General features: G+C 46.6%; 7 protein-coding genes across 12 annotated transcripts in view; 4 read left to right on the forward strand and 3 right to left on the reverse strand.

The window, feature by feature from the left end:
- The window catches only part of LOC135344438 (tubulin--tyrosine ligase-like protein 12), a 4,835-nt gene extending 3,042 nt beyond the window's left edge, over positions 1–1,793 (reverse strand). For 2 of the 3 annotated variants that reach the window (XM_064541641.1, XM_064541640.1), the window contains exons 1-6: positions 1,629–1,793; positions 1,482–1,585; positions 1,238–1,404; positions 379–527; positions 155–319; positions 1–101 (exon numbers count right to left, since the gene is read on the reverse strand). The exon at positions 1–101 is cut by the window's left edge. In XM_064541641.1, coding sequence (XP_064397711.1) covers positions 1–101; positions 155–319; positions 379–527; positions 1,238–1,404; positions 1,482–1,585; positions 1,629–1,724 — 782 coding nt within the window. In that variant the 5' untranslated portion in view covers positions 1,725–1,793. Of the gene's footprint in view, positions 102–154; positions 320–378; positions 528–848; positions 1,195–1,237; positions 1,405–1,481; positions 1,586–1,628 lie in introns of those variants that run through there. The other variant, XM_064541642.1, reaches the window with a different exon arrangement.
- Positions 1,794–1,833: 40 nt separating this feature from the next.
- LOC135344467 (uncharacterized) lies at positions 1,834–3,597 on the forward strand. The gene is made up of 5 exons (XM_064541677.1): positions 1,834–2,105; positions 2,152–2,373; positions 3,099–3,241; positions 3,289–3,384; positions 3,446–3,597. Exons 1-5 carry the CDS (start codon positions 1,946–1,948, stop codon positions 3,458–3,460), a joined length of 636 nt encoding a protein of 211 aa, XP_064397747.1. The 5' UTR covers positions 1,834–1,945; the 3' UTR covers positions 3,461–3,597.
- Positions 3,598–4,153: 556 nt separating this feature from the next.
- LOC135344435 (glutamine-dependent NAD(+) synthetase-like) lies at positions 4,154–16,337 on the reverse strand. Of its 3 annotated transcripts, XM_064541634.1 has the most exons (19): positions 16,328–16,337; positions 9,816–9,901; positions 9,701–9,761; positions 9,539–9,655; positions 9,336–9,479; positions 9,149–9,289; positions 8,978–9,095; positions 8,632–8,724; positions 8,457–8,570; positions 8,276–8,400; positions 7,899–8,042; positions 7,706–7,798; positions 7,453–7,603; positions 7,260–7,392; positions 6,906–7,080; positions 6,749–6,815; positions 6,533–6,658; positions 5,534–5,710; positions 4,154–4,952 (listed from the first exon to the last, which is right to left on the reverse strand). In XM_064541634.1, the coding sequence occupies exons 2-19, from the start codon at positions 9,898–9,900 to the stop codon at positions 4,254–4,256; spliced, it is 2,763 nt and encodes a 920-aa protein (XP_064397704.1). In that variant the 5' UTR covers position 9,901; positions 16,328–16,337; the 3' UTR covers positions 4,154–4,253. The 3 variants fall into 3 exon arrangements, with proteins under 3 accessions (XP_064397704.1, XP_064397703.1, XP_064397705.1); XM_064541633.1 differs by lacking the exon at positions 16,328–16,337 and having other exon boundaries at positions 9,816–9,975; XM_064541635.1 differs by lacking the exons at positions 9,336–9,479; positions 9,539–9,655; positions 9,701–9,761; positions 9,816–9,901; positions 16,328–16,337 and having other exon boundaries at positions 8,884–9,095; positions 9,149–9,288.
- LOC135344343 (uncharacterized) lies at positions 10,029–11,251 on the forward strand. The gene is made up of 6 exons (XM_064541518.1): positions 10,029–10,171; positions 10,219–10,292; positions 10,346–10,501; positions 10,568–10,711; positions 10,766–10,905; positions 10,963–11,251. The coding sequence occupies exons 1-6, from the start codon at positions 10,061–10,063 to the stop codon at positions 11,172–11,174; spliced, it is 837 nt and encodes a 278-aa protein (XP_064397588.1). The 5' UTR covers positions 10,029–10,060; the 3' UTR covers positions 11,175–11,251.
- Positions 11,326–12,333, forward strand: LOC135344458 (dynactin subunit 1-like). The gene has a single exon (XM_064541668.1). It carries the CDS (start codon positions 11,401–11,403, stop codon positions 12,217–12,219), a length of 819 nt encoding a protein of 272 aa, XP_064397738.1. The 5' UTR covers positions 11,326–11,400; the 3' UTR covers positions 12,220–12,333.
- LOC135344465 (superoxide dismutase [Mn], mitochondrial-like) lies at positions 12,295–13,332 on the reverse strand. Its single transcript, XM_064541675.1, has 4 exons — positions 13,061–13,332; positions 12,789–13,012; positions 12,588–12,660; positions 12,295–12,537 (listed from the first exon to the last, which is right to left on the reverse strand). The coding sequence occupies exons 1-4, from the start codon at positions 13,275–13,277 to the stop codon at positions 12,389–12,391; spliced, it is 663 nt and encodes a 220-aa protein (XP_064397745.1). The 5' UTR covers positions 13,278–13,332; the 3' UTR covers positions 12,295–12,388.
- Positions 13,991–27,207, forward strand: LOC135344431 (uncharacterized). Of its 2 annotated transcripts, none has more exons than XM_064541626.1 (36): positions 13,991–14,149; positions 14,211–14,521; positions 14,631–14,724; positions 14,782–14,883; positions 15,003–15,107; positions 15,260–15,381; positions 15,517–15,595; positions 15,649–15,824; positions 15,928–16,185; positions 16,763–16,915; positions 16,972–17,114; positions 18,230–18,375; positions 18,428–18,627; positions 18,703–18,891; positions 21,613–21,679; positions 21,728–21,918; positions 21,986–22,183; positions 22,363–22,602; positions 22,683–22,844; positions 23,057–23,216; positions 23,285–23,764; positions 23,822–24,118; positions 24,164–24,209; positions 24,279–24,391; positions 24,536–24,652; positions 24,771–24,914; positions 24,961–25,070; positions 25,126–25,257; positions 25,330–25,488; positions 25,552–25,749; positions 26,132–26,228; positions 26,303–26,428; positions 26,481–26,554; positions 26,656–26,797; positions 26,847–26,893; positions 26,958–27,207. In XM_064541626.1, exons 2-36 carry the CDS (start codon positions 14,213–14,215, stop codon positions 27,081–27,083), a joined length of 5,502 nt encoding a protein of 1,833 aa, XP_064397696.1. In that variant the 5' UTR covers positions 13,991–14,149; positions 14,211–14,212; the 3' UTR covers positions 27,084–27,207. The 2 variants fall into 2 exon arrangements, with proteins under 2 accessions (XP_064397696.1, XP_064397697.1); XM_064541627.1 differs by having other exon boundaries at positions 24,964–25,070.
- Position 27,208: the final 1 nt, after the last annotated feature.

Below are 27,208 nucleotides of genomic sequence, written 5' to 3' on the forward strand. Positions count from 1 at the left end.
TGAGAGGGTATATAGAAGAACATTGCCATGGCAACTGATGGAGACCAGGACTGCTGGATACGAGATCCAAACTCATCCATAATGTACCATATCGGCAATGGCTGTAACCACGGAAACTGATTATATCGTGACACATTATAAGGTGACAGCTCACAGAGTTGTTGACATGGTAGGCATGGCAATATCTCCACATTCTCCGAGTAACAGCGTCTATAATCTCATTGGACGGTTGACTGGATGACTGATCTGTAATCTGATTGGACGACTCCACTGCCAATTCTTGAACTTTGCCCTCTAGTTGTGCTATCTTGTAGCGGTCCTGGAATGGTTGAGGGAGAGTGTCACTATGACAACACTAGATAATAAGCTGCTCTTAACCTCGGTAACAGTAGCATCACCAAGGTTAACAGATGAATAGCCGTCATGTGTCGTCATGGTAATAGGGGGAGCAACGCTGCTGCTTTCTGATTGGTTGACTGGCGACAGTACATCTTGACTGGAGTCAGAGCTCTCTCTTTTCTCATCACCTACCAAGAACAAAAGTATGAGGTATGTTTGAGCAAAAGCAAGACCACATCCACTACACAAGGGGGCAATGCCATCAATGCAGGGAATGTACCCTCACTCTGTCCATCAATGCAGGGAATGTACCCTCACTCTGTCCATCAATGCAGGGAATGTACCCTCACTCTGTGTGCTAGCGGACACAGTAAGGGAATGCACACCATAGTTATTTATAGCTGACTAGAAGACAGGGGTAACTGTTAGTGGTGGGCAATTCAAACCCAATGGAATGCTCCTATAGTTAGACACATAATAACTATATATAGCTGTAGTAGCCAGTGCACCTGATTCACTGTCCACCATAGCTGTAGTAGCCAGTGCACCTGATTCACTGTCCACCATAGCTGTAGTAGCCAGTGCACCTGATTCACTGTCCACCATAGCTGTAGGAGCCAGTGTACCTGATTCACTGTCCACCATAGCTGTAGTAGCCAGTGCACCTGATTCACTGTCCACCATAGCTATAGTAGCCAGTGTACCTGATTCACTGTCCACCATAGCTATAGGAGCCAGTGTACCTGATTCACTGTCCACCATAGCTGTAGCAGCCAGTGTACCTGATTCACTGTCCACCATAGCTGTAGCAGCCAGTGTACCTGATTCACTGTCCACCATAGCCGTAGTAGCCAGTGTACCTGATCACTGTCCACCATAGCTATAGTAGCCAGTGTACCTGATTCACTGTCGGCATCATAAGAGTCACTGTCCTCATCTCCAACACACGGCAACTGTACAATATTCATGAGTGCTGCCATCCGATTGGCTAGTCCTGGGACGGTTGCTAGGAGACCTCGTACACTGGGTGGTTGGAATGTCCACGCATGATCCACCAGAAACACACTACATTGAGTCAGGAAGGACAATAGAGTGATGAGTGGGCTTACCTGTAGTGATGAGGAGCACTAGAGTGGGCTTACCTGTTGGGGCTGTCTTTAGAGAGGCCGTCCTTGTTAGAGACACACACTCTCCACCCATTCTCCTCATCACAGCTCATTGTGAAGTAACCTCCAGCATCATAGTCCTAAGAAGGTTTATGCCATACTAAAGCCAGTGAGCATGCTTACCTCAGAGGAGAGCTTCGCATGAAGGGCCTCCCAGTACATCTGAGGGATTCTCTCCAGCTGAGCACCGTGGCTGTGCAGGAACTGCCCATAGTCCATCTCTATGTATTGAAGACTGCATGTAAAGTGCTACCATGTGGCTGTAAATAGTGGTCTCAGTAATTAGCCGCACCTTGGGCAAATTAATTTTGTTGACAGGCAAAGGACACTCACTGTGTGTTTAGTTCTAATTAATGCCTCTTACCCACGTGGACTAGACTTGGCTTCTCAGCTAGCTCTCATATTCTGTGTCCTGTCTATCAGGTAGTGTAGCTAGAATAATGAGTGAGTCTTGTGATGAGGAGAGCTGTGAAGAAGCTGTCAAGACGACTCCTGGTATCGTGTATCTAAGCAGAGTCCCTCCCTTCATGAAACCGCACAAAGTCAGACATCTCCTCAGTCCGTATGGCTCTGTGGGTAGAGTGTACCTACAGCCAGAAGGTGAGCACTCCACCCACGCCACACACCACACACACTTCGCCTGCAGAGGATATTGTTCGACAGAGGCGTATAAAGTTCCGAGGTAACAAGAAGGTCAAGTTCACTGAGGGTTGGGTTGAGTTCTTGGACAAGAGGGTAGCAAAGGTCGTTGCCACGACACTCAACTGTACACCAGTGGGCCGTAAGAAGAGGAGTATTTATCACGACGATCTATGGAACATCAAATACTTACCAAAGTTCAGATGGACCCATCTTACAGAAAAGATTGGTACTACAATAATTGTGTGTAATACATTGTAATAAATCCCCCCCAGCATACACACAGGCATTGTAGATACACACCCCCCAGCATACGCACAGGCATTGTAGATACCACGCCCCCCAGCATACACACAGGCATTGTAGATACACACCCCCCAGCATACACAAAGGGATTGTAGATACACACCCCCCAGCATACACAAAGGGATTGTAGATACCACGCCCCCAGCATACGCACAGGCATTGTAGATACCACGCCCCCAGCATACACACAGGCATTGTAGATACCACGCCCCCCAGCATACACACAGGCATTGTAGATACACACCCCCCAGCATACACAAAGGGATTGTAGATACCACGCCCCCCAGCATACACACAGGCATTGTAGATACCACGCCCCCCAGCATACACACAGGCATTGTAGATACACACCCCCCAGCATACACAAAGGGATTGTAGATACCACGCCCCCCAGCATACGCAAAGGGATTGTAGATACCACGCCCCCCAGCATACGCAAAGGGATTGTAGATACCACGCCCCCCAGCATACGCACAGGCATTGTAGATACCACGCCCCCCAGCATACGCACAGGCATTGTAGATACCACGCCCCCCAGCATACACACAGGCATTGTAGATACCACGCCCCCCAGCATACACAGGCATTGTAGATACCATGCCCCCCCCCCCCAGCATACACAGGCATTGTAGATACCACACCCCCCAGCATACACACAGGCAGTGAGGGAGCAGAAGATGCGTACAGAGATGTCACAAGTGAAGAGGGAAACGAGTGCCTACCTGAGCAGTGTGGACAAGGGTAAGGAGATAACAGCCATCACACAGAGGAAGAGTCGCCAGGGAGTACAAGTAAGACCCTCCTCTTGTGTGGTGTGTGTTTAATCCCTCCTCAACAGACAATCAGTACTCAACAGAGACACTACAAGCAGAGGGTAGTAAGTGAGGGGGCGGCAGCATCCGCCAGTGGACTGTGTGACTCTCTCCTGAGCAAGGTACGCCCACCACACCATCGTGTGTGTAGTGTTCACTGTGTGTGTGTGTGTGTCTCTGCAGGTGTTTGGACGCTAGCAGCTACAGCATCAGAACTTATGCAACTGATATAAACTTTGTGTACTGTTTGTCTGTTTTATTAACAATCATGATAGTAGTATGTATATTGATGAAAAAATGAAATGAACAAAAATAATAATGAGAGGAATTGGAAACGACCAGTGAGGTGATTATATAAAGGGACTGGGGTTAAACTAGCTGACAAAAAACATTATATTTTATCAAATGTACTAATGATTCTATTAATGTTAGTTTGTGTGACTCCTATTGCCTTTAGTTTACTGACAAACTGGCTCTTACTTTCAGTGTACCTCTGGTAGAGGTCTAGTGCTGTGAGGATCTTGCCTCCGAACATGCCCTCCACCACAGGGTTGCTGAACTTGCTGGCAGTCTTCTTCCCCACTCCAGGTACCTCCAGCACACCCTTACCCTCTAGGCCAGTGGAGAGGAGTTGGACCACCTTGCTCTCTCTGGCAGTCTGCTTCCCCACTAGGAGTTGGTTCTCTTGCTTGATTTCAGCTGGTGGTTGCAGGGTGGGGGGTCTCAGAGGCTTCAGCACTGTGGGGGGTCTCACTGCAGGAGGGTAGCTATAGGTTGGCAGGTGAAACATAGACCTCTCCAGTCCTGGTACCAATGGAAGGGGTCTAGAGTTAGCTCCAGCCATGGCTTCAATAGTGTGCAGTTGTCTGCAGCTAGTCTATGGTGGCAGCATGTGGTTACACAATCCCACAATGTTATAGTGTGGTAAAATAACAACAGCATGACTAAATAAAAACAGTTGTCCACATGCAGCTACTAGCCTACTGCATATCTACCTAGGCAATAAGTTCATTAGCCATGACTGTTTCTGTTTCTGTTTCTGTGGTGTCTTCTTCACTGGTTGTGCTAACATGGCAGCTAGTCCTGATGAGCCGAGGCTGGAGGAGCGAGCGTGTTTCTTAGCAACAGGTCGTGCTATCGATGGTCTACTCAGCTCAGGTTGTAAGAGATGAGACAGTTTTCCCTTCTTGATAGTGGAAGGTGGTGTCTTGGAAGAGAGGGAGTGCTTGCCTAGTGACACGGTGGGGGAAGCATGCTTTGGGGGGGTTGGTTGATCGGAGGGGGCAGGTTGATGGGAGGGGGTATGTTGACGAGGGGGTTGGCCTGGTTTCTGTTGAACTAGAGAGGTGACAAATGTTGCAAATTCTTGAGACAATGCGTCCTCTAGACTGGTGGGTTGTGGAGAGGCTCCCAACACGAGACCTCGTTGCATGCCTTGCTTGTACGCATCCAACACAACACTCACAGGAACTACCCCTCCTTCAGCCGGCTCTTTAGAGGAAGTGGGTGTGGTCTGGACAGAGGAGAGGGTGGGGTAGAGTGGTTGATGAGGAGCAGCTGTTACAAATTGGTTTGAACTGTCAGTAGATTCGGTAGGAGAAGAGTTGACGTGCCTATCTTTGTTGCCTTCATGACTGACTTCAGAGCGATCTTGTTGCTTGCCGTACGAGCGTCCCTCTAACTTACCAACCTGTACACAAGTAATGGTTAACACATGTGGCACACACACACAAGCATATATAGGCATGGGCATACACACACACAAGCATAGGCATGGGCGTACACACACACAAGCATAGGCATGGGCGTACACTCACACACACACAACATAAGCATAGGCACACACACACACCACACACACACACACACACACACACACACACACACACACACACACACACACACACACACACACACACCACATAAGCATAGGCACACACACACACCACATAAGCATAGGCACACACACACACCACATAAGCATAGGCACACACACACACACCATAAGTATAGGCACACACACACACACCACATAAGCATAGGCACACACACACCACATAAGCATAGGCACACACACACACCACATAAGCATAGGCACACACACACACCACATAAGCATAGGCACACACACACACCACATAAGCATAGGCACACACACACACCACATAAGCATAGGCATACACACACACACCACACAGGCTATAAACTGCACACATAATGATATGAACACACATAGTGACTCTATTAGTCTAAGCTGTACACATATTTCACCTCGATATCAATGGCTGCAAACTGCCACCTCCAGGCTGTGTTGTAGAGGAAGGGTCGGAGGTCAAACCGATTGTCATCAGGACTATAAGACTCAGCGTGATAGGACGGAGTGAGTGTCGTGAGCTTGTGTCTGTTGAGTGAGTAGCAGCGGAAGAAGAACTTGACCTTGTCAGCAATCTGTGCATGAAGCCAAATACAGTTAACAACAGCTAATTAACATTAATATTTTAGAGAAAGTTAATTATATAATATCTGTTCATATTGAAAGGTCTCTTTCTTGACATTGGATCAATATTACTGAAGTTATGTAAGGCTGTTGAAAGATAGTCAACTACCCCCCGTTAATCAATGGTTCAGGGACTCCAATATCATGATTTTCTGAAAGCTTAGAAAAAGACCATTCAAAAATGGTGTCATCAAAATTAATATTCGAAAGATAAAAGTATTTGCCAATTTGGCGATACCATGGATAATAAATAGCCCATGGTCCAAGGCCGAAAAATGAATGGTAAATTATGGTCCCGACAAAAGTTTGGATTGAAACACATCATTTGAAAGGTCTCTTTCTAAGCTTTCAGAAAATCAGAAAATTGTTGACATTGGATGAACGGTACTCAAGTTAATGGCTGTTGAAAGATGTTCCCCCTCCCCAATTTAATCAATGGTTCGGGGACTCTTTCAGCTGCTATAACTTGAATTCCGTGGGTCCAATGTCAACAATTTTATGATTTTCTGAAAGCTTAGAAAAAGACCTTTCAAATGGTGTCATCAAACTTTGTATTTGAGAGATAAAAGTATTTGTCAATTTGGCGATACCATGGATATAGCCCATGGTCCGAGGCCGAAAATTGTCAAATTTAGGCTCCGAAGAAGTTTTGGATTGAAACACATCATTTGAAAGGTCTCTTTCTAAGCTTTCAGAAAATTAGAATATTTTTGACATTGGATGAACGGTACTCAAGTTAATGGCTGTTGAATGGTAGAGGTGGAAGGGCTGACCTGTTTGGGAGTCTTGTCCCTCCACATGTGCAGTAGTTTAGTGAACATGCTCAGAGGACCACACAAGTAGACCTTCCTCAGTCTACCAAACACTGAGAGCTCAGCGTACGTCATGCCCATATCAACCTATGTGTGGGCAAGTGGGACACTGTTACTGTTTAGTTACTGTACATACGATACACAGTACACAGCATGTGTATGTACTATGACCTCTACCTCATCTGTCTGCACATAGTCGCCAGTAATGGGCTCCAGTTCTGCTGTTGGCTTGGCCTTGAGAACACTGTGAGACAAAACAAGAGCTATTCATCAGCACAACAGGGAATCCCAAAACAGCTAAATCCAATGTACAACAATTATCAAATAGTCTCACTTGAGCAGCTCGGAATAGATAGGTGCCATGTACTTGCAGAATGAGCGCAAGTCAGTCTTTGAGATCCCACCAATAGGATTGATGTCAGCACTGGAGCAGTCATACTTGGTGAAGTAGCCTCTCAAAGCTTCGTCCACGTTGGCAGACCCCAACACCAGCAACCCACCGCTACGCCCTGCAGGACAATGGATACAGACCACTCTCCCCAGCCTCAGACACCCTCACACAATGGACATGTAGTATAACATGTTTGTTTCTAGTGAGAGGGCCTGTAGTGATTCTGACAAGCCCACTCACTAGGCCAGAAACAAACATTTTTTTATTTTTATTCTCCCCAGCCTCAGACACCCTCACCTTGTGTCCAGGGGGAGAGTTGTGCCATTAAGTAGGAGAGGACCATTCTACACCTAGCCTGGACATTCTGTAGAGCAAGGTTCTCAGTACTGCTACCACCATGAACCTTGAACTTTGGCATCCTACCACTCACCTGTAAAGAGAAAGAAAGATATGGCCATAGCATTGTATCAAGCATTGGCAACAAACTCACTTGTGAGAAGATTGCCAAGTTAGCATCTACTGCAGTGTCTATATCAATGTAGAGGTGATGGGAGCCAATCTGACCAGCCAGAGCCTCTGCTCTCTGTCTAGTCTCAAGGGAAGAGTTGGCAGACCCCATATAGCACGTGGTGAATAGCCGCCTGTGAATAGGGGATCATGTGATCATGTGCAGAGCTATATAGCACGTTGTGAATAGCCGCCTGTGTAGAGAGGATAGGGGATCATGTGCAGAGCTAACCTACCTGGCTAATTCATGAGATGTGTTGGGTAGTGTACTATTAGGGGACAGCTTAAGCACACGACGTAGCTCCTCCATCACACACTGATTGCCCTTGCTGCACGTGTGTGTGTGTGGGGGTGGTGGGTGTGTGTGGGGGTGGTGGATGTGTGTGGGGGGGTGTACATGTGAGGCTGTTAACACACACACAGGCTTACTTGACGGCCTGACTCAGCAGGTTACACATGGAGCCCACCAGAGTGGCAGTGGAGGAACTGTCTATACCTCCACTGAGGGGCAGGAAGTATCCAGCCATACCACTGCGTCTCAGGTAGTCCCACAGCCAGCAAGCAGGGCCCAGACTACGGGAGGAAATGTGTGTTTGGTTGTCCAACTAATTGATGCATTCAATAGCTCTCAGAATTACCTCACCAATGGTGTGCTTAGATACAAGTTTGGTGATTAGTCGAAATCAAAAATAAAGGCTAATTAGCCTCCCCCCCACACTCGTATACTAATGTGTGTAGTCTCTCCCCCACACTACTCCAATGTATGTAGTCTCCCCCCCCACACTAGTACTAATGTGTGTGTTCACCTTATCTCCTCTTCTGGCATATGGTAGTGAACATGCACGGGCGTAGTGGTAGCAATCGTCAGTGGGTCCTTGTACACAAGGTTAACATCTAGGAAGCTGCGAGGATAAGCCTCACTCTGACACACCTGTGCATAGAGGGTAGATCATGACCACCATTTTGTTGCCTACTGAGCATGCTCACCTGCATTGCTAGCGGAAGGTTGGCTCCTCTATACGAGGTGACATCATCAAGATCAACTGTTGCCGTGATGACTTCCACTTCGTCCAATGAGAACTGAGAGCCTTGAGCTAACACCTGGTACAAGTAGGGGGTCAGAGGTCAGAGGTCAATGGGGTTAAACACACACTACTGGTACCTCTCCATTGAGAGCTATCATACAGGAACCATCATAGTACACCCTCTCTCCATCGCAGCCAATCAGATTAGAGTATAGATAGACTCCGCCCACCTATAGAAGAGTTATATATATAGACATTCCACACTCCACACACTCCATACACACACTCCACACTCCACACACACACACACACACTCCACACACACACACACCACACACACTCCACACACACCAGACTCCGCACTCCACACACACACACTCCACACGTACCTTGGTGGTGGCTGAGCGTATGAGGTCCACTCTCCACACACACCACACACACTCCACACACTCCACACACCACACACACACACTCCACACATACCTTGGTGGTGGCTGAGCGTATGAGGTCCACTCTCTTGTGCAACTTCCTGAGCTCATGATGACTGCCACTAGCATTACAGATGATCTCCACTCCATCCAGACCCAGTGCTGTGTGTGGGCTATGTGTGGGTGTGGTCTTATAGGGGGTCTTATAAGGGGGGGGGGGGTGTACCTGATGGGGGACCACAGCTCCTGACATGTCTCCCAACCAAAGGACGTGTGCGGAGTCGCTACTACACCATCACCAAATGGTACTGTACGTTGCCCAGTCACCGTGGCAACCATTGGAGGAACGTAGAACTCTTCCGTCTCCCTGTGGAATGTCTAATTAAAGGAATACGGTAATATTAAAGTCCGACCTTGTTTTCTTCCAGGGACAGAACCACCTCATCTCTCGATAGTTACCCTCAATAGCAAGATCCATCTTTGGACGAATGAGCAATATCTCACTATTGTAGAATATCACTCGACAATTGTAGCGAACATTCTTGTGCATCACGGGCCTGTGTGTGGGTGTGGATGTGAGGGTGTGTGAGGTGTGAGGTGTGAGGGGGTGACATACATTCCAACATCACAGAGTATGTCATTAGTGAGGGGTGACTTGAGTAGCTCTGTCAATACTTCCCATGAGTGAAGTAGAGTGTCCCCCTCCAGGAAATGATCACCACAGCCGTATCCACTGCATAGGGGACTAGTATAGTGTCTGTATATAACCAATACTCACGTGATCTCTAGCTCAGGGCCTAATCTATAGCAAGCCCCCCTCTCTTTGGCTATCTTGATACCTGTGCATGCATGTATGTGGATGTCATGGAGGACATTGCAGCATCTTGACTCACTGTCTAGTATTCTTTGCAGGTTCCCAGAGAAGTCGAGTACCCATTGGTTGAGTGCAGCCACGGCTAGAGTCACTTTCCTGCCCATCTTCTTCAAACCAGAGGAGTTATTTCAGCAGAAACTGCGCGGTAAAGATCATCAAAAACAAAACCATGATAACACAATTCCATTCAGGGTGGGTAAAGATCATTAACATACGTTACTAATTATGAGAAATGATCGTTAGTTTTAGTTGTGATATGTAAGAATGTCCCAAATGAGAGTAATTTGCCTGTTTCTGGTGTGTGTGTGTGTTACTACTGGAGGTGTGTCATCAGGAGCAGGGCCTCTGGACAGACTCTATAACCTCTGGGACTCTGTGAGCTATGGTAGTCTAGTAGCAACCTCAACCCACGATCTATACAGGTTGTATCACGTCATGTACAAGGAGGAGCAATGGAGGGTATCCCACTCCATATTGTCGACTATGAGGCTATCAGGTGAGCAGGTAGACCCATGTCAATGTATTGTGAGTTTACTTCCTTGTTTGCAGTAAGGATGGGAACTACACTGCCTTCATAGAGGGTGTTGCCAAGGTGAACCTGAGTGGTCTGGACAATAACAATACCTACGCCTTCTTCATGAATGTCTACAATGCTCTTGCCATTAAGATGATCATAGACCACCCCTGCGTCCATCCTACCACTGGGTAAGCCCCACACTCCTCACACTCCTCACACACCCCACACCTCACACATCCTCACACACCTCACAGGTCCTGCCACCCCATCAAGAGCATACGGGACATTGGTAGTCTTCTCCACCCTGTATGGGGGTTACCAGCAGGCACTGTGGGGGGTAAGATGTGGACCCTGGACCAAGTAGAGGGCTTCCTCAGACACCCCCCACATCCTCTCAAGTGAGCCCCCCCCCCCCACTACCTGCCATAATGTGGCTACTCTGTTGCTTGCAGAGAAGACTCTAGACTGCATGCGTGTATTGTGTGTGCGTCCATCTCTTGTCCTAACGTGAGAATGGAGGCATACAGAAGAGAGCAGGTGGGGGAACAGATGGATAGTCAGGTCAAGGACTTCCTCAGCAACTCAAAGAAAGGTGAGTCATCACTATTTGGTTGTTATAGTGGATCCACACAATTCTTGTCCACACTAGGTCTGTCTCTGGATCGCAGTGCCAATACTCTCACTCTCTCCCCCATCTTCCTGTGGTTTGCTGGTGACTTTAAATCGTACGGAGGGGTCAAACAGTTCACCAGCCACTACCTAACTCCCAGTGATGCAGACTACATTGCCAAGAACAATCCTGAACTCCATTACTTTAGCTATGACTGGAACCTTAATGGCGTACCGCCATGCACATGTTAGCAACCCTTGGTGTGTGTGTGTGTACGATTGTATTTTCTCTATGTATTATTATTATTATTGATCTTATGTTCTAATGATGCATCATGTTGTGGGTGTTCAGGAAGGCATCTCTATCATGGCTAGGGCATCTCTATCAGCATGGCTAGGGCTATGTGTAAACCACAGAATATTAAACAGCATAACCACAGTGCACCCCTTAAAAACTGAGAGTTAGCTGAATACAAAGATGAAGCTGGTGATATTGACAGTTCTGCTGCTGCTGTGTGTGCAAAGCCTAAAGGCACATGATGTGAGCCAGCAAGTGGACCAGCTGAATGAGAGACTAAGAGAAGCTACTGCTAACCTAGAGGCTATGTTGAACCAAGTGGAAGAGCAAGGATGGGACAAGCTGCTCAGGAGAGCTCTAGCCAGCACCCAGGAGGATAGATCCCTAGACAGTGAACTGGCTCAAATAGAAAGGCTACTCTTCGGAGAAGTGAAAGAAGACGCAGCTACTGAACAGCAAGAACAAGACGAGATCTCAGAGATAGAGGATCTGCTACGACAGGACGCTAACACTCAAGGATGGGGTAGTAGCATCTCACACGCCTTTCATAAGGTGACCAACACTGTCAAGAAGGTTGCCAAGAAGATTTGTGAGACAACTGCTCTCGACCAAGAAGTTGCTGCAGCAGACACATTATTGGATGCTCGTGAGCAATTGCAGACACAGGCAACCATTCAAGACGTTAAAATGACGAATGAAAATCTGGACCTGGGTGAAGATGAACTGGCTGAAATAGCGTCCTTCCTTGATCAAACTGAAGAGGTACAAGTGGAGGACAGTGGCCCTGCAGTGGAGGACAGTGGCCCTGCAGTGGAGAGGCTCCAGGCACTCATGGATCTAGCCCAGCAAGCAAAGGCCGATACAAAGCAAGCCAAGACTGATGAAAGAGGGAGAGAGCGTGCAGGTGCTGAGGAGCTATCTGACAAGAAGGTCAATGCATTCATTTATCAGCTCATGGCTAAGAGGCTGATGAAGATACTTCAAGACAAAGATGTCTAGTATGTATTATAGTGACTGGAGAGAACCTTGTAGAACATTGTAGAACATTGTATCTGTTAATTAGTAATTGCTGAATTTATTAGTGTTCCATTCATATAAACATTATGAAACGAGTACATATTTACAATCAACTATATAATAGTTTCTCTGTATCTATAAAGCTATAGTGTCAGTTGCTAGTTGCCTTGGTGAATCTCTGAGCAATGTCAGTCCAGTTGACCACCTCCCAGATGGACTTGACGTAGTCTGGTCTCACATTCCGATACTGGAGGTAGTAGGCATGCTCCCATACATCTATACCCAACAGTGGAACCAGGCCTATATGCAGAGAGGGTGGTATACCATGGCATAGCTAGTGTGTGTGTTACCAGTGGTGGCCTCCAGAGGGTCCTGGTTAGCACACGTGCTTATCACCAACTGTTTGCGGCTCTTGTCATAGCCCTGAGTGGAGGAGACACATCGGATGGTGGAGCATGATACACACACACACACACACACACACACACACACACACACACACACACACACACACACACACACACACACACACACACACACCGCCCACTCACCAGCCAGCCCCATCCTGAGCCCTGGATAGCTACCGTCTTAGCTGACAGCTGAGTCTTGAAGTTGTCAAACGATCCAAAGTCTCTCTGAATTGCATCAGCCAGATCTCCCGTGGGTAAGCCCCCGCCATTAGGGGATAGATTGTTCCAGAATATAGAGTGATTGACATGACCTCCACCATTGAACTTGATTGCGCCCTGCACAGCAATCATCCCAGACACATTACCTGTGTGGGGGTGATATGTATAATACAGTTATAGTATTATACTCCAACCTTGCTGCACAGACTCCCCAAGCTGCTCCTCTGCAGCATTGAGGTTGTTGACATAAGTAGCATGGTGTTTGGAATGGTGTAGCTCCATGATCTCTCCTGATACTACAGGCTCGAGGGCAGTGTAGGCATAGGGAAGCTCTGGGAGGGTATGCTTGAGGCGGGCCATCCCTGACATGCTCAGTCGAGCAGCTGAGGAGCGAAGAAAACAGGACAACATCTTTAACTTGGGTTCTTTGTGCTTTGGAACTGATCGTTACAATTATAAATAATTATTGTTGGGGTTAAAGGTCATTTGAAAATGATCGATACAGTAATAAGTGATAATTAGGTACTGTGTCATGTGCTACTTTTTTACACTCCCTTCAACCATCCAACACTCATGCAAATGTTGTGAGTGAGGCTCCAAGAGCTGGGACCAAGCGTGGCAGAGTGTCTGCAAGCTTCATGGTAATCTCAGAGCTTGTAGGACGATACAGAGATAGCATCTACACTGCATAATTATTATATCTTGTTTATGAGAATTGACTTAGTCGTATCGTTATTTTATAATCGTATCGTTATTATAAATAGCACAAAGCATTAATAACAATAATTATAGAAGTGATGGCATTGTCAAGGTATTGTAATTGAATGGTCCATTAATGTGTCAGTGTCAGTGTTGGATGATGAGTGTCACTTTCCTCTCTCCTCCACTAGAGTAGTGGAGTGGTGCCAGCCAGCATACAGTACAAAGGCCCAGGCCACCAGGGGCAGTGCCAACAAGAACTGAGGGTACAGGTATCATTCAGCACAACAATATACTCTACTCACCAGTGTCACTATCCAGTCTGTTAGTCTCTTGGAGAACCTCATAGCAGCTGTCTGCACAATGTAGCTGCTGCTGCTGGCTGGCTAGCTAGAGCTAGAGAGACTTCTACAGTCTAGGAGCTGCAAGAGAGAGGTGGAGTTACTGTGATTGCGCAATGCCTGAGCAGATACGCCCACTATTTGAGTGTGCGGGTTTTGAGGGTGGGGCTCCTTGTTCAACTGCAACCAACCACACCCAATGTTTGTGTGTTTGTGCAAAGAATTGATTCTCCTGCAGACAAGGTGAGCTATTGTTGCAACTTCTAGCCTTGCTGGTAGCTAACTGGAGGTCTCTCTCCTGCAGAAATGAGTCAGGAGCCCTCACAAAAGTTGAGTGGAGGTATCACTCCAGAGCCTCCTGTGGAGATGCCTCCTGCACATATTGCAGTCACCAGGAACAATGTAGACCAGTTGTCAGAGCTGGTGGCCAGTGGGGAGATCTTAGTGGACCCTGGTAACCAAGAAACAGTGCTGCATGCAGCTGTGAGAGCTGGCTCAGGAGATGCAGTCAAGTATATCCTCAGAGAGAAGTTGGTCTCCCCCACAGCATTGTCTGTGGCTGGCCATACTGCAGCTCACTACGCTGCACTCTACAATCAGCTGGATCTGCTCAAGGTGAGTGGTAATAGTTCGTATGCAGGGCTTTATATTTATTTGATTGTGCATTCTAAGTATTTCCGTGGGTTCAGCGTTCAGCCTGTATTCAATGCCTGCATGCGTATAGGTTGTGCTGACTTACGACAGTGGTTTGAGCCACCAGCTTGCTCACCAAACTGATGAGACAGGTCTCTCTCTACTCAGTTTAGCGGCACTTGGAGGTGAGGGGGTGGTGTGTGTTCGAAGTGTGCTTTTAGTGACTCTATACCCCCATCCAGGTAACAAGGACATGGCTGAGTGGTTATTGGAGGGCTACCCGGACCTTGCGAATGTAGCCAATAGTAATGGCAACCTGCCCGTACACTTTGCAGCTGCTCAAGGTATGTCTCTCTGGAGGTCTATAATGAAATGTGTTGTGTCTGCAGTGCTTAACTGTACACCTTGTACTATGACCTGCGTGTTAAGCGTACACCTTAATTGTACTATGACCTTTGTGCAGGGCAATTATCGATAGTGAAGCTACTGGTGACCAAGTGTGGGCGTGATATGGCGGAGACACAAGACTCCCGGCAAACACGACCAGTCTACTTTGCAGCTCAAGAAGGTAACCAGACACGCCCCCTTTTAGTGAGCTTAGTGATGATTCATGTTGTTTGTTAAAATTCCGTTGTTGGTGTGTACAACACCCAAGAGGTTATGAATATCATTAACTCCAGCGTAATTATTCATGATAGTTGGTGTGTTCTAACTCTGCAGGTCGTATGAAAGTGCTGGATTACCTTATCAACGAACTTGGAGTGGATGGTGTTGCTAAGGACAAGGACAATATGAGCTGTGTACACGCAGCCACTCAGGGCAATCATCCCACCACTGTTAAGGTATGTCCCTCGTCCCCATACCCCCACACACTCAACCCCCTCCACGCTAGCTAGCTATAGACTCCTTCTTCACTGGAAACATGCAAACTCTGGATATTAGTATTCAATTCTTCATACATTCATTCATACATACAGTGGCTCGTGAACAAACTGGGCACTAGTTTCATAACTGACAAGACTACCGATGGAGCCACTCCACTACACATGGCAGCCTGTATGTCCATTACCCCCACCCCTGTATCCATAGTTACCACTACCCCCCCACAGCCCAAGGCAACCTGGATATCCTGAGGTTCTTCCTCGATCGTCTGGAGAATGAAGGAGATGTCAATATCCAGGACAGTATCCAGGCAACACCCGCCCACGATGCAGCTGAGTTTGGACAGACCCAAGCCATGATTCTCCTCCTCAAGGCTGGAGCTGACCTCAGCATTCAAGACTATGTGAGTGTGTATACGCATGTGTCTCTGTGATACCCCCCACTGTGCTACCCCCCCTGTACTACCCTCCACTGTGATACCCTCCACTGTGATACCCCCCGTACAGGTGAACAAGACCCCCCAACAGTTGGCAGTGGAGCAGGAACACACTGAACTGGCTAACCTCATCAGTGACTATCGTAAGGGAGGCCTACCCGCCATTGCCAAGTATGAGAAGAGGAAGAAACGCTCGAGAGAAGATGATCGTGAGAAGGGTCGTAGTGACGCTCGTACATCTCGTCAGGAAGCCATGGAACTGTCCACCGTCATACAAGCCACGGCTGAAGTGGTAGACAAGAGGAGAGAGCAAACTCTCCAGAGACAGGTGAGCCCTGGGGCCATTACTATTCCTGCATGTTTGGCAAATGTCGTGCGAGATTTAACATAAAAAGTTCTGTTTTTCACCAATCTATTATTTTGTAATTTCCGGTGTAGAACTTTGATGTTTGAATTTTGGCATAATACCGTATATCTTCTAATTTATCGGACAGCAAAAAATAATTATTTTGGAAATTGTCTGGGTATAATTGGAACAGATTTTATAGAGCATGCGAAGTGTCCGGAATAATTAGAACAAGCAAGCAGCTGCATGCGAGCTAGCTAAGTTTAATAGAACAGTGTGCGACTGAATAGTTGCACTAGCTATCTAAAACTAGCTACTCAAAGCTATCTAACTGCAGCTCTCTAAGTCTTACTTGCCGTCTATGAATGTAACTCAACTTTTCAAGGTATTGTCCGGATATTTAGAACAAAAAAGCACTGGAGTGTCCGTTGTATTAGAACAACGAAAATTGCCCTAAAGAGTGTCCGGGGTAATTAGAAATGTCTGATAAATTAGAAGATATACAGTAATAATAATAAACTAACCTGTTGTCATGGTGATACTCTTTATTTTACTGTAGGAGTCTCTCAAGAAGATGAACGAGGTCGGGTTGGAGGACCAATCAAAAGAGCCGCTGGTCAATGGTGGGCATGGCAATGGTGGGCGTGGCAGGTCTCGTGGACGTGGGCGGAGTGCAGAGGAAAACGACATCGAACACCATCTAGGACCACTCGTACGTGTGTGTGTGTGTGTGTGTGTGGACGTGCCGTTATGCTGTGCCCTGTGTAGGGTGGTATCTATGCTCGTCCGAACAAGACAGCAGGACGTAGCAAATCAGGCTCCAAACACAACAGTGACATAGAGGACTTTATTGATGAGACAATGTCCCATCGTTCTTACTCCTCCCACAAACACCGTAGCCCTCCTTATCGGTGAGTGTGGTAGGCAACTAGTGCACACTAGCCCTCCTTATCGGTGAGTGTGGTAGGCAACTAGTGCACACTAGCCCTCCTTATCTGTGAGTGTGGTAGGCAACTAGTGCACACTAGCCCTCCTTATCTGTGAGTGTGGTAGGCAACTAGTGCACACTAGCCCTCCTTATCTGTGAGTGTGGTAGGCAACTAGTGCACACTAGCCCTCCTTATCGGTGAGTGTGGTAGGCAACTAGTGCACACTAGCCCTCCTTATCGGTGAGTGTGGTAGGCAACTAGTGCACACTAGCCCTCCTTATCGGTGAGTGTGGTAGGCAACTAGTGCACACTAGCCCTCCTTATCTGTGCGTGTGGTAGGCAACTAGTGCACACTAGCCCTCCTTATCTGTGCGTGTGGTAGGCAACTAGTGCACACTAGCCCTCCTTATCTGTGAGTGTGGTAGGCAACTAGTGCACACTAGCCCTCCTTATCTGTGAGTGTGGTAGGCAACTAGTGCACACTAGCCCTCCTTATCTGTGAGTGTGGTAGGCAACTAGTGCACACTAGCCCTCCTTATCTGTGCGTGTGGTAGGCAACTAGTGCACACTAGCCCTCCTTATCGGTGAGTGTGGTAGGCAACTAGTGCACACTAGCCCTCCTTATCGGTGAGTGTGGTAGGCAACTAGTGCACACTAGCCCTCCTTATCTGTGAGTGTGGTAGGCAACTAGTGCACACTAGCCCTCCTTATCTGTGAGTGTGGTAGGCAACTAGTGCACACTAGCCCTCCTTATCTGTGCGTGTGGTAGGCAACTAGTGCACACTAGCCCTCCTTATCGGTGAGTGTGGTAGGCAACTAGTGCACACTAGCCCTCCTTATCTGTGCGTGTGGTAGGCAACTAGTGCACACTAGCCCTCCTTATCTGTGCGTGTGGTAGGCAACTAGTGCACACTAGCCCTCCTTATCGGTGAGTGTGGTAGGCAACTAGTGCACACTAGCCCTCCTTATCGGTGAGTGTGGTAGGCAACTAGTGCACACTAGCCCTCCGTATCGGTGAGTGTGGTAGGCAACTAGTGCACACTAGCCCTCCTTATCGGTGAGTGTGGTAGGCAATTAGTGTGTTATCCATCCCTCAGAATGCCACCTGGTATGGAGGAGGGACCTTACACTGCCATTAACCACGAGACTGCCTCTAATGTCAGCCGTCCATCACGTGTCAAGCGTTACCATGACAGTGACTCAGAGGTCAGCAGCTTTGCAGGATCAGCAGGACATTTCTATCGTGAGTCATCTCCCCTCTCTTATTATCATGTCCATTAATCATGGCCCTACAGACTCTGGTCATTACCCCATGCCAATGGGTGGTGGCTATGGGCAGTTCCCTCCACCCCTCCCCCCTCCCCGTGGTACTCGGAGCATAGCCTCCAGTAAAGGCTCCTCCTATGCAGGGGGTGCTCCTCGTATGCCCCCCTATGGGGGTATGCCCTACGGCTACCTCCCTAACATGTACTACGGATACCATCCTCCCTATGCAGTAAGTTCTCTTCTACAGCTCTTATATTTATAGCATCCAACAATTATTGAGCATGTTACCCCCCCTAACCTGTAGGGCGGACCTGGCTACCCCCCACAGGCGGGCTCTAGATACCCCCCACAGGGCGGACCTAGATACCCTCCACAGCATTATGGGATGCCAATGTACGGCCCTCCACCTGGACTCTACTTACAGCGCCATAGACTACACCACCAACAGATGGTCGGGAGAAAGGCGCAACTACTCAACAAGAAGAAGAAAAAGGTATCGATTATCTGATAGTGAATTCTGTGGATCCAATGTCAACAATTTTATGATTTTCTGAAAGCTCAGAAAAATACTTTTCAAATGGTGTCATCAAACTTCGTATTTGAGAGATAAAAGTATTTGCCAATTTGGCGATACCATGGATTATATATAGCCCATGGTCCGAAGCCGAAAAATGTCAAATTTAGGCTCCGAAGAAGTTTTGGATTGAAATACATCATTTGAAAGGTCTCTTTCTAAGCTTTCAGAAAATTAAAAAATTGTTAACATTGGATGAACGGTACTCAAGTTAATGGGTGTTGAAAGATGTCCCCCCTCCCCAATTTAATCAATGGTTCGGGGACTCTTTCAGCTGCTATAACTTGAATTCTGTGAATCCAATGTATGATTTTCTGAAAGCTCAGAAAAAGACCTTTCAAATGGTGTCATCAAACTTCGTATTTGAGAGATAAAAGTATTTGCCATTTGGCGATACCATGGATTATAGCCCATGGTCCGAGGCCGAAAAATGTCAAATTAAGGCTCCGAAGAAGTTTTGGATTGAAACACATCATTTGAAAGGTCTCTTTCTAAGCTTTCAGAAAATTAGAAAATTGTTAACATTGGATGAACGGTACTCAAGTTAATGGCTGTTGAAAGATGTCCCCCTCCCCAATTTAATCAATGGTTCGGGGACTCTTTCAGCTGCTATAACTTGAATTTTGTGTATCCAATGTCAAAAATTTTATGATTTTCTGAAAGCTCAGAAAAATACCTTTCAAATGGTGTCATCAAACTTTGTATTTGAGAGATAAAAGTATTTGCCAATTTGGCGATACCATGGATTATAGCCCATGGTCCGAGGCCGAAAAATGTCAAATTTAGGCTCCGAAGAAGTTTTGGATTGAAACACATCATTTGAAAGGTCTCTTTCTAAGCTTTCAGAAAATTAGAAAATTGTTAACATTGGATGAACGGTACTCAAGTTAATGGCTGTTGAAAGATGTCCCCCTCCCCAATTTAATCAATGGTTCGGGGACTCTTTCAGCTGCTATAACTTGAATTTTGTGTATCCAATGTCAAAAATTTTATGATTTTCTGAAAGCTCAGAAAAAGACCTTTCAAATGGTGTCATCAAACTTTGTATTTGAGAGATAAAAGTATTTGCCAATTTGGCGATACCATGGATTATAGCCCATGGTCCGAGGCCGAAAAATGTCAAATTTAGGCTCCGAAGAAGTTTTGGATTGAAACACATCATTTGAAAGGTCTCTTTCTAAGCTTTCAGAAAATTAGAAAATTGTTAACATTGGATGAACGGTACTCAAGTTAATGGCTGTTGAAAGATGTCCCCCCTCCCCAATTTAATCAATGGTTCGGGGACTCTTTCAGCTGCTATAACTTGAATTCTGTGGATCCAATGTCAAAAATTTTATGATTTTCTGAAAGCTCAGAAAAATACCTTTCAAATGGTGTCATCAAACTTCGTATTTGAGAGATAAAAGTATTTGCCAATTTGGCGATACCATGGATTATAGCCCATGGTCCGAGGCCGAAAAATGTCAAATTTAGGCTCCGAAGAAGTTTTGGATTGAAACACATCATTTGAAAGGTCTCTTTCTAAGCTTTCAGAAAATTAGAAAATTGTTAACATTGGATGAACGGTACTCAAGTTAATGGCTGTTGAAAGATGTCCCCCCTCCCCAATTTAATCAATGGTTCGGGGACTCTTTCAGCTGCTATAACTTGAATTCTGTGGATCCAATGTCAAAAATTTTATGATTTTCTGAAAGCTCAGAAAAATACCTTTCAAATGGTGTCATCAAACTTCGTATTTGAGAGATAAAAGTATTTGCCAATTTGGCGATACCATGGATTATATATAGCCCATGGTCCGAGGCCGAAAATGTCAAATTTAGGCTCCGAAGAAGTTTTGGATTGAAACACATCATTTGAAAGGTCTCTTTCTAAGCTTTCAGAAAATTAGAAAATTGTTAACATTGGATGAACGGTACTCAAGTTAATGGCTGTTGAAAGATGTCCCCCCTCCCCAATTTAATCAATGGTTCGGGGACTCTTTCAGCTGCTATAACTTGAATTCTGTGGATCCAATGTCAAAAATTTTATGATTTTCTGAAAGCTCAGAAAAATACCTTTCAAATGGTGTCATCAAACTTCGTATTTGAGAGATAAAAGTATTTGCCAATTTGGCGATACCATGGATTATATATAGCCCATGGTCCGAGGCCGAAAATGTCAAATTTAGGCTCCGAAGAAGTTTTGGATTGAAACACATCATTTGAAAGGTCTCTTTCTAAGCTTTCAGAAAATTAGAAAATTATTAACATTGGATGAACGGTACTCAAGTTAATGGCTGTTGAAAGATGTCCCCCCTCCCCAATTTAATCAATGATTCGGGGACTCTTTCAGCTGCTATAACTTGAATTCTATGGATCCAATGTCAAAATTTTTATGATTTTCTGAAAGCTCAGAAAAAGATCTTTCAAATGGTGTCATCAAACTTCGTATTTGAGAGATAAAAGTATTTGCCAATTTGGCGATACCATGGATTATAGCCCATGGTCCGAGGCCAAAAAATGTCAAATTTAGGCTCCGAAGAAGTTTTAGATTGAAACACATCATTTGTTAGGTCTCTTTCTAAGCTTTTAGAATTTTGACGTTTGATCTACGCTACTAAAGTTATGGCTGTTTTAAGAGGCTCTATTTAATTAATTGCAGGGTCAGACTCCTAGTTACGATGCCTCGGCTGAACACTCTGGCACCCACACTCCAAGGAAGCACACAGGTATGCACGCCCCCACACACACACACTCCTCATATACGCCCCTCACAGATCAGGACATGGGCTATGGTCCGTCAATGCTGGGGGCAAAGATGAAGGCTGGTGATGACCACGTCTTCCACCCACCAGCTCCACCTATCACACAAACTGACGGCTCAATGGAAGCACATCACGAGGTTGTACCACATGACAGCAACTTCATCATGGCCAAGCGTACCGACGATGGCTCCACCATTAGGAAGGTACGTGTGTGTGTATTAGTGTATACGCCCCCTCACCCCACACACCCTCACACTCACGCCCCCTCAGATTGGCGAGACCACACTGAACCCTAATCAACATCAGAGGGAATATGATGGTCGCTATGACAAGTACATCATGACTGACTCAGAGTCTGATACAGACCTCCCGGAACATGTGGGTGTGGCTTGTGCTGCTGAGTCAGTTGCTATTGTTGCCATTGGTTGCGTGGCCGGACTAAGAGGACTCGCCAAAATGAGGAAAGACGTACGTAGTGTGGAGATTGATTAGTCTCGGGTAGTGTGGAGATTGATTAGTCTCGGGTAGTGTGGAGATTAATTAGTCTCGGGTAGTGTGGAGATTAATTAGTCTCGGGTAGTGTGGAGATTAATTAGTCTCGGGTAGTGTGGAGATTAATTAATGATGATAATTTCTATTGTCTATAGAAACCATCCAAGGTGGTTGCCGCTAGTGATAAGCCGAGACTGTCCTCTGCGTGGGATGATACGTTAGATCGGGGGGGCAGTAAGGGACAACACGAGGGGTCCTCAACGGCGATAGACGACCCCCTGCTGAGAGGAATGAGCCCTGAGGAGTTCGCCAGTCACGAGGAGTGGGAACGCAGTGACTGGGACCAAGGAAGTGGAGGAGGAAAAAAGAAGAAGAAAACAAAGAAAAGGGACAAGGTTTGTTTGTGTGTGTAGCTCTCTGTTGTGTATTGAGTGTGTGTGTGTATTGAGTGTGTGTGTGTGTGTGTGTTCCGTAGAAGAGCTCTGCAGAGGTTAAAGGTCAGACAACGCCGGGTCCAGTGGAGCCTCAGAGTGACTTATTAGCAGCTGAGATACACAAGCATGCAAGTGCCAGTGTCTCTAAGGGCCTGGGGGAACAGATCCTCTTCTCTGCCCTCGGTGCTAGGCACTCCTCCATGGTGTGTGTCAAGAATATATTGTGTAGCTCTTTGAAAAACTTATCAAATGTTGTTTCTTTCGGAGCAAAAAAAGCACGGGCTATAATAGCCTTAATTAGTGATTTCTCCGAAAAGTAGCTATTTCAGTAGCTGTCTTTGATGGTTGAGTTATGACTATCCCATTACAAATAATTATAAAGAATGTGTACTGTGTATTGTGTGACCCCCCACAGCTGGACATAGCCGCCAGTGTTCCCGGCTCAAGGATATCTCTAAACATGAGCAGTGAGGGGGAAGATGACGATGATGACTTCAATACCGCTATCTCCATGGTAACTGGGACCCCCCTGAAGGGCAACGCAAAGCTACAACAGTCAAAATCATTTGATTTAAGTATGTCATTGCTGCAATAATCTGTGACATAGTAATAATAATAATAATTATGTGTTTGGTTGCTATAGGTGCCATTGGGAAAGAGGCGGAGGAACCAAAGAAGAAGAAGAAGAAGAAAGAGAGAGCCACGGATTCTTCTGCGTCTGATACCAAGAAGAAAGAAAAGAAAAATCGCAAAGGAAAAGAAAAGAAAGAGCAGACAGAGCAGGAGAAACGCCAACAAGAACAAAAGGATTTGGAACAAAAAGAGAAACTAAAGAAAGAACAAGAACTGAGGGAAATAGAGCGAAGGGAGCAAGAAAAGAGAGATCGTAAAGAACAAGAAAAGCAGGAACTAGAGCGGAGAGAGCAAGAAAAGAGAGGTCGCAAAGAACAAGAGAAGCAGGAATTGGTGCGAAGGGAGCAAGAAAAGAAAGATCGTAAAGAACAAGAGAAGGCACTGAAAGTCAGGAAAGAACAAGAGAAGAAGGAACGTCGTGAGCAAGAGAAACGTGAGAAACAAGAGGTAAAGGTTCGGGAGAAAGAGCTTAAGGCGCAAGCCAAGAAAGGTATGTCGTCATGGTAATGGCTGCTAGGTTACTAGCGTTGTGTGTATGTGTGTACAGAGAAGAAGATAACATCTGTTGAGGTAAAGGCTCCTCTTGTGTCAACCACACTCCCCGGGGCGCCCCCCACAGAGCCCCACAGATCACCCCCCACCTCACAAGTAAGCGACCCGACCACCTTCTCCATCACTCCTCGTGAGGACCAGAAGCCAACGCAACGCAAGTTCGCCCCACCCCCTCCAGTCAACACAGGGCCAAAGGAGGTAGCAAACAAGGTAACAATGTTTGACACTGAGAGCGAGAGCGAGAGCGAGGATGAGAAGGTCAAAGTTCAGAAGCCCCCCAAGACCACAGGAGGTGAATGATTACGTGTGTGTATAATCATTATGTTATGTTCTGCAGGATTTGACATGGTACCAAAACCAGTCCATCCACCACCCCCGCAGAAGTAAGTACTAGTTCCACACACACCCACTCACACTCCACCCACCCACACACGTCCACTCCACACACATAGTGAGGTCCACTACATAGAATCCGATGACCAGAGCTTGGATATATTTGGAGTAGACGGACTGGCAGAATTGAACGATGCTCTCAGAGAACTGTCAAACATTCAATCGTACACAGGTTATTAGAACAACTGTGGTTATTGTTTTGTATTAATTAACTAGCACTTTTAACTTTCTGTGTAGCATTATTTAAATTCATGTAAGATACTCCAGTTGGTCCCCACCTTTCTTCATCGTTGCCTGCCTCTACTCTCTCCTGCAGAGCCAACACCAGTGCCCGCTAAGAAGGTGTCCGTAGCAGTTACCGTAGCAACCAAGCAGCGAGAGAGTACGAGGAGCACGTTGGAGAAAGGTGTGGGATTCAAGAAAACATCGAGTGGTACGTGTGTGTGTGTGCATGTGGGTGGTGTGGGTGGTGTGACTGTGTGGGTGTGTGCATATTTACATAGTTGGGTACAATGTTAGTAAAGTTTGTACTAATACTTGTGGAATGTCAGGTGGTTCTGGTAGCTCTGGAAGTGGGCGTGGTCAGCTCCCTAATGAGAGGCGTGGCAATCCCCCCACTGGGGGGCGTGTGTCAGGGGGTATGACAGTAGTAGGGACTGGAACCAACGCTAACCTCACGTCCACCAATATCCAAGGTAACCTGTCAGTGTATGCTAGCTCTCATCTCATTGGTCGCTGTAGTAGAGGGTGGCTACTCGTCAAACTTTGAGGAGAATGTGCTGAACATTTTGAAGGGATTGACGGACACTATGCAACAGATGAGATCCAACCCGTCAGTCACCCAGTCAGAGGTACAAAGGTCAAGTTTGTGTGGGTAAACTTTGACCCCACACCCTCCCCCTATAGATCAAGCAACAGGAGATCCTTCAACAACAGATGATTCAAAACCTGATCTCCTACAGTGAGAATAATCCTCAACTGACCAGCAAGCTACTGCTCATGTTGAAACAAGAGCAGAAACCAACAGACTACGTGCAGGTACACACACAACCTCCCCCCCCCCAGCGAGTACAATCATGTGATACCCCCCCCACACACACACACACACAGAGTGATGCTACTAAGAGTGCTTTTGAGATGTTGGAGCAGAAGTTGCTGGAGGCTCAGGAGGTGCAGTCAAGGCATGCCAAGGATTATATACGCACACAAGAAGAGTTCCAACAAGCCATGTACCTGAAGTTAGAGGAGCAGGCACAGCAACAGCTCAAGGTAAGGGACGCCCACCACACACACACATACACGCCCACACCATGCACACACACAACACTACAGCTGATTCAAAGCAACTTTGAGAAGTATTCGCACTTGTTGAATGAGAGGACACCAAAAAAGAAGAAGAAGAGCAAGAGCAAGAGCAAGAGCAAGAATAAGCACAAGAGACAGAGTAGTTACTCTGATGATGGCACCTCCAGTGAGTCAGACGATGGTCTGGTGCAGCCAATGAAGCAAACCTCAGTCTCAAAACCAGCTGTAAGCCAACACACACGCACACGCACACGCACACCACGCACACACACACACACACACACGCACACACACGCACACGCACACCACGCACGCACACACACACGCACACACACACACACACACACACGCGCACACACACACACACACACACACACCCACACACACACACACACACACACACACCCACACACACACCCACACACACACACACACACACACACACACACACACACACACACACACACACCCACACCCACACACACACACACACACACACACACACACACACACACACACACACACACACACACACACACATACACACGCAGTATAGTTATGTATAGCTAGAATGTAATTATAATTATTGACTAACATATTACTACAGGTGAGGACAATGCAAGCAAGGATCTATCATCAGGACATGCTGGATGAAGAGTCTATGAGAACCTCATCTTCCTCATCCCTCACTGGCAAGCTAAGAGGTGTGGTCACCATTACCCCTCCCCCCCTGTGTGTGTACGTGTGTGTGTGTGTGTGTGTGTGTGTGTGTGTGTAGAGAAGAAGCTAAGTAGAGACAAACTGCGGAAACAGGACACCTCACTCAACTTTGATAGGACAACAGAAGCTCTCAAGCGTTTTGAGAGTGTCACCGCTCCCATTGATGAGGACGATGATGATGATGGTGGGTGTGTCAGTGGGTGGGGCTTATACATATATATAATCTCTTTGTGTAGATGAGATGCAGCATGCTCAGCGGATGCGACCTGTTACTCTCAAGAAAGCTGACATCATGAAGATTTCTAAGCAAGTGAGAGCACAGCCGCTGAACTAGACTGTATATAAGCCATGCCTTTGCTTGTCCTACTATCCCCATGCACACTCGTTCCTCCTTTATTTCCCATCTTCCAGAGAGAGATGGAGAAGGCCGTCACCTTCAACGCAGCAGCTGTGGTTAACAAGAGTGCAGCTGTGGTTAGCTTCTCTGAGAGCAGTCAGCAGCAAAGCAAGGCCCATATGATGAGGATAGGGGGAGGCGGTCCAGAGGCTAGAGGTGAGGACACACCCCTTTTAATGCTGTCCGATATGATTGGTAATTACAGGTCCGAGACACGAGAAACCCTTGGAGAAATTTGACAGCAAATACGGGGTATGTAATAATATATATACCCACACACCCTCACACTCTTCACACACACCCCCACACCTCACAGAACCATGTAGAGACCAACGAACACAAGAAGAACTTGCAGCCCGTGGATTCAACGATTGAGGGGGCGGGAGGAGAGTTGGCCAACATTCTCAAGAACCAACAGCAAAGGATTGAAAATAGGGACTGATGACATCATCATGACATCACTTATAGAGACTTAGAAACTGTGCACATGCAAACACTTGGTATATAATATTGTTTATTAAGTATATATGTAAATTTGCTGACACATTTTCGTGTTTAAGATTAAAC

The sequence above is a fragment of the Halichondria panicea genome, chromosome 11, assembly GCF_963675165.1.
Source record: "Halichondria panicea chromosome 11, odHalPani1.1, whole genome shotgun sequence".
Taxonomy (NCBI): Eukaryota; Metazoa; Porifera; class Demospongiae; order Suberitida; family Halichondriidae; genus Halichondria; species Halichondria panicea.

Bases quoted from the DNA above. Each gene is read 5' to 3' on its own strand.
- LOC135344435 (XM_064541634.1), bottom strand. From the start codon at position 9,900: ATGGGCAGGAAAGTGACTCTAGCCGTGGCTGCACTCAACCAATGGGTA. The intron at 7,799-7,898 runs GTAAGCCTGTGT...ACACACGTGCAG, and splicing joins CTGCTGAGTCAGGCCGTCAA to CAAGGGCAATCAGTGTGTGA. The intron at 4,953-5,533 runs GTGAAATATGTG...ACTTGTGTACAG, and splicing joins TTGCAGCCATTGATATCGAG to GTTGGTAAGTTAGAGGGACG.
- LOC135344465 (XM_064541675.1), bottom strand. From the start codon at position 13,277: ATGTTGTCCTGTTTTCTTCGCTCCTCAGCTGCTCGACTGAGCATGTCA. The intron at 12,661-12,788 runs GTGAGTGGGCGG...TCCTCCACTCAG, and splicing joins GCTCAGGATGGGGCTGGCTG to GGCTATGACAAGAGCCGCAA. The intron at 12,538-12,587 runs GTAACACACACA...CTCTGCATATAG, and splicing joins CCCTCTGGAGGCCACCACTG to GCCTGGTTCCACTGTTGGGT.
- LOC135344467 (XM_064541677.1), top strand. From the start codon at position 1,946: ATGAGTGAGTCTTGTGATGAGGAGAGCTGTGAAGAAGCTGTCAAGACG. The intron at 2,106-2,151 runs GTGAGCACTCCA...CTTCGCCTGCAG, and splicing joins AGTGTACCTACAGCCAGAAG to AGGATATTGTTCGACAGAGG. The intron at 3,242-3,288 runs GTAAGACCCTCC...CCTCCTCAACAG, and splicing joins AGAGTCGCCAGGGAGTACAA to ACAATCAGTACTCAACAGAG.
- LOC135344343 (XM_064541518.1), top strand. From the start codon at position 10,061: ATGTCCCAAATGAGAGTAATTTGCCTGTTTCTGGTGTGTGTGTGTGTT. The intron at 10,712-10,765 runs GTGAGCCCCCCC...TGTTGCTTGCAG, and splicing joins CACCCCCCACATCCTCTCAA to AGAAGACTCTAGACTGCATG. The intron at 10,906-10,962 runs GTGAGTCATCAC...TGTCCACACTAG, and splicing joins CCTCAGCAACTCAAAGAAAG to GTCTGTCTCTGGATCGCAGT.
- LOC135344458 (XM_064541668.1), top strand. From the start codon at position 11,401: ATGAAGCTGGTGATATTGACAGTTCTGCTGCTGCTGTGTGTGCAAAGC.
- LOC135344431 (XM_064541626.1), top strand. From the start codon at position 14,213: ATGAGTCAGGAGCCCTCACAAAAGTTGAGTGGAGGTATCACTCCAGAG. The intron at 18,628-18,702 runs GTAAGTTCTCTT...CCTAACCTGTAG, and splicing joins GATACCATCCTCCCTATGCA to GGCGGACCTGGCTACCCCCC. The intron at 24,915-24,960 runs GTAACCTGTCAG...TGGTCGCTGTAG, and splicing joins CACGTCCACCAATATCCAAG to TAGAGGGTGGCTACTCGTCA.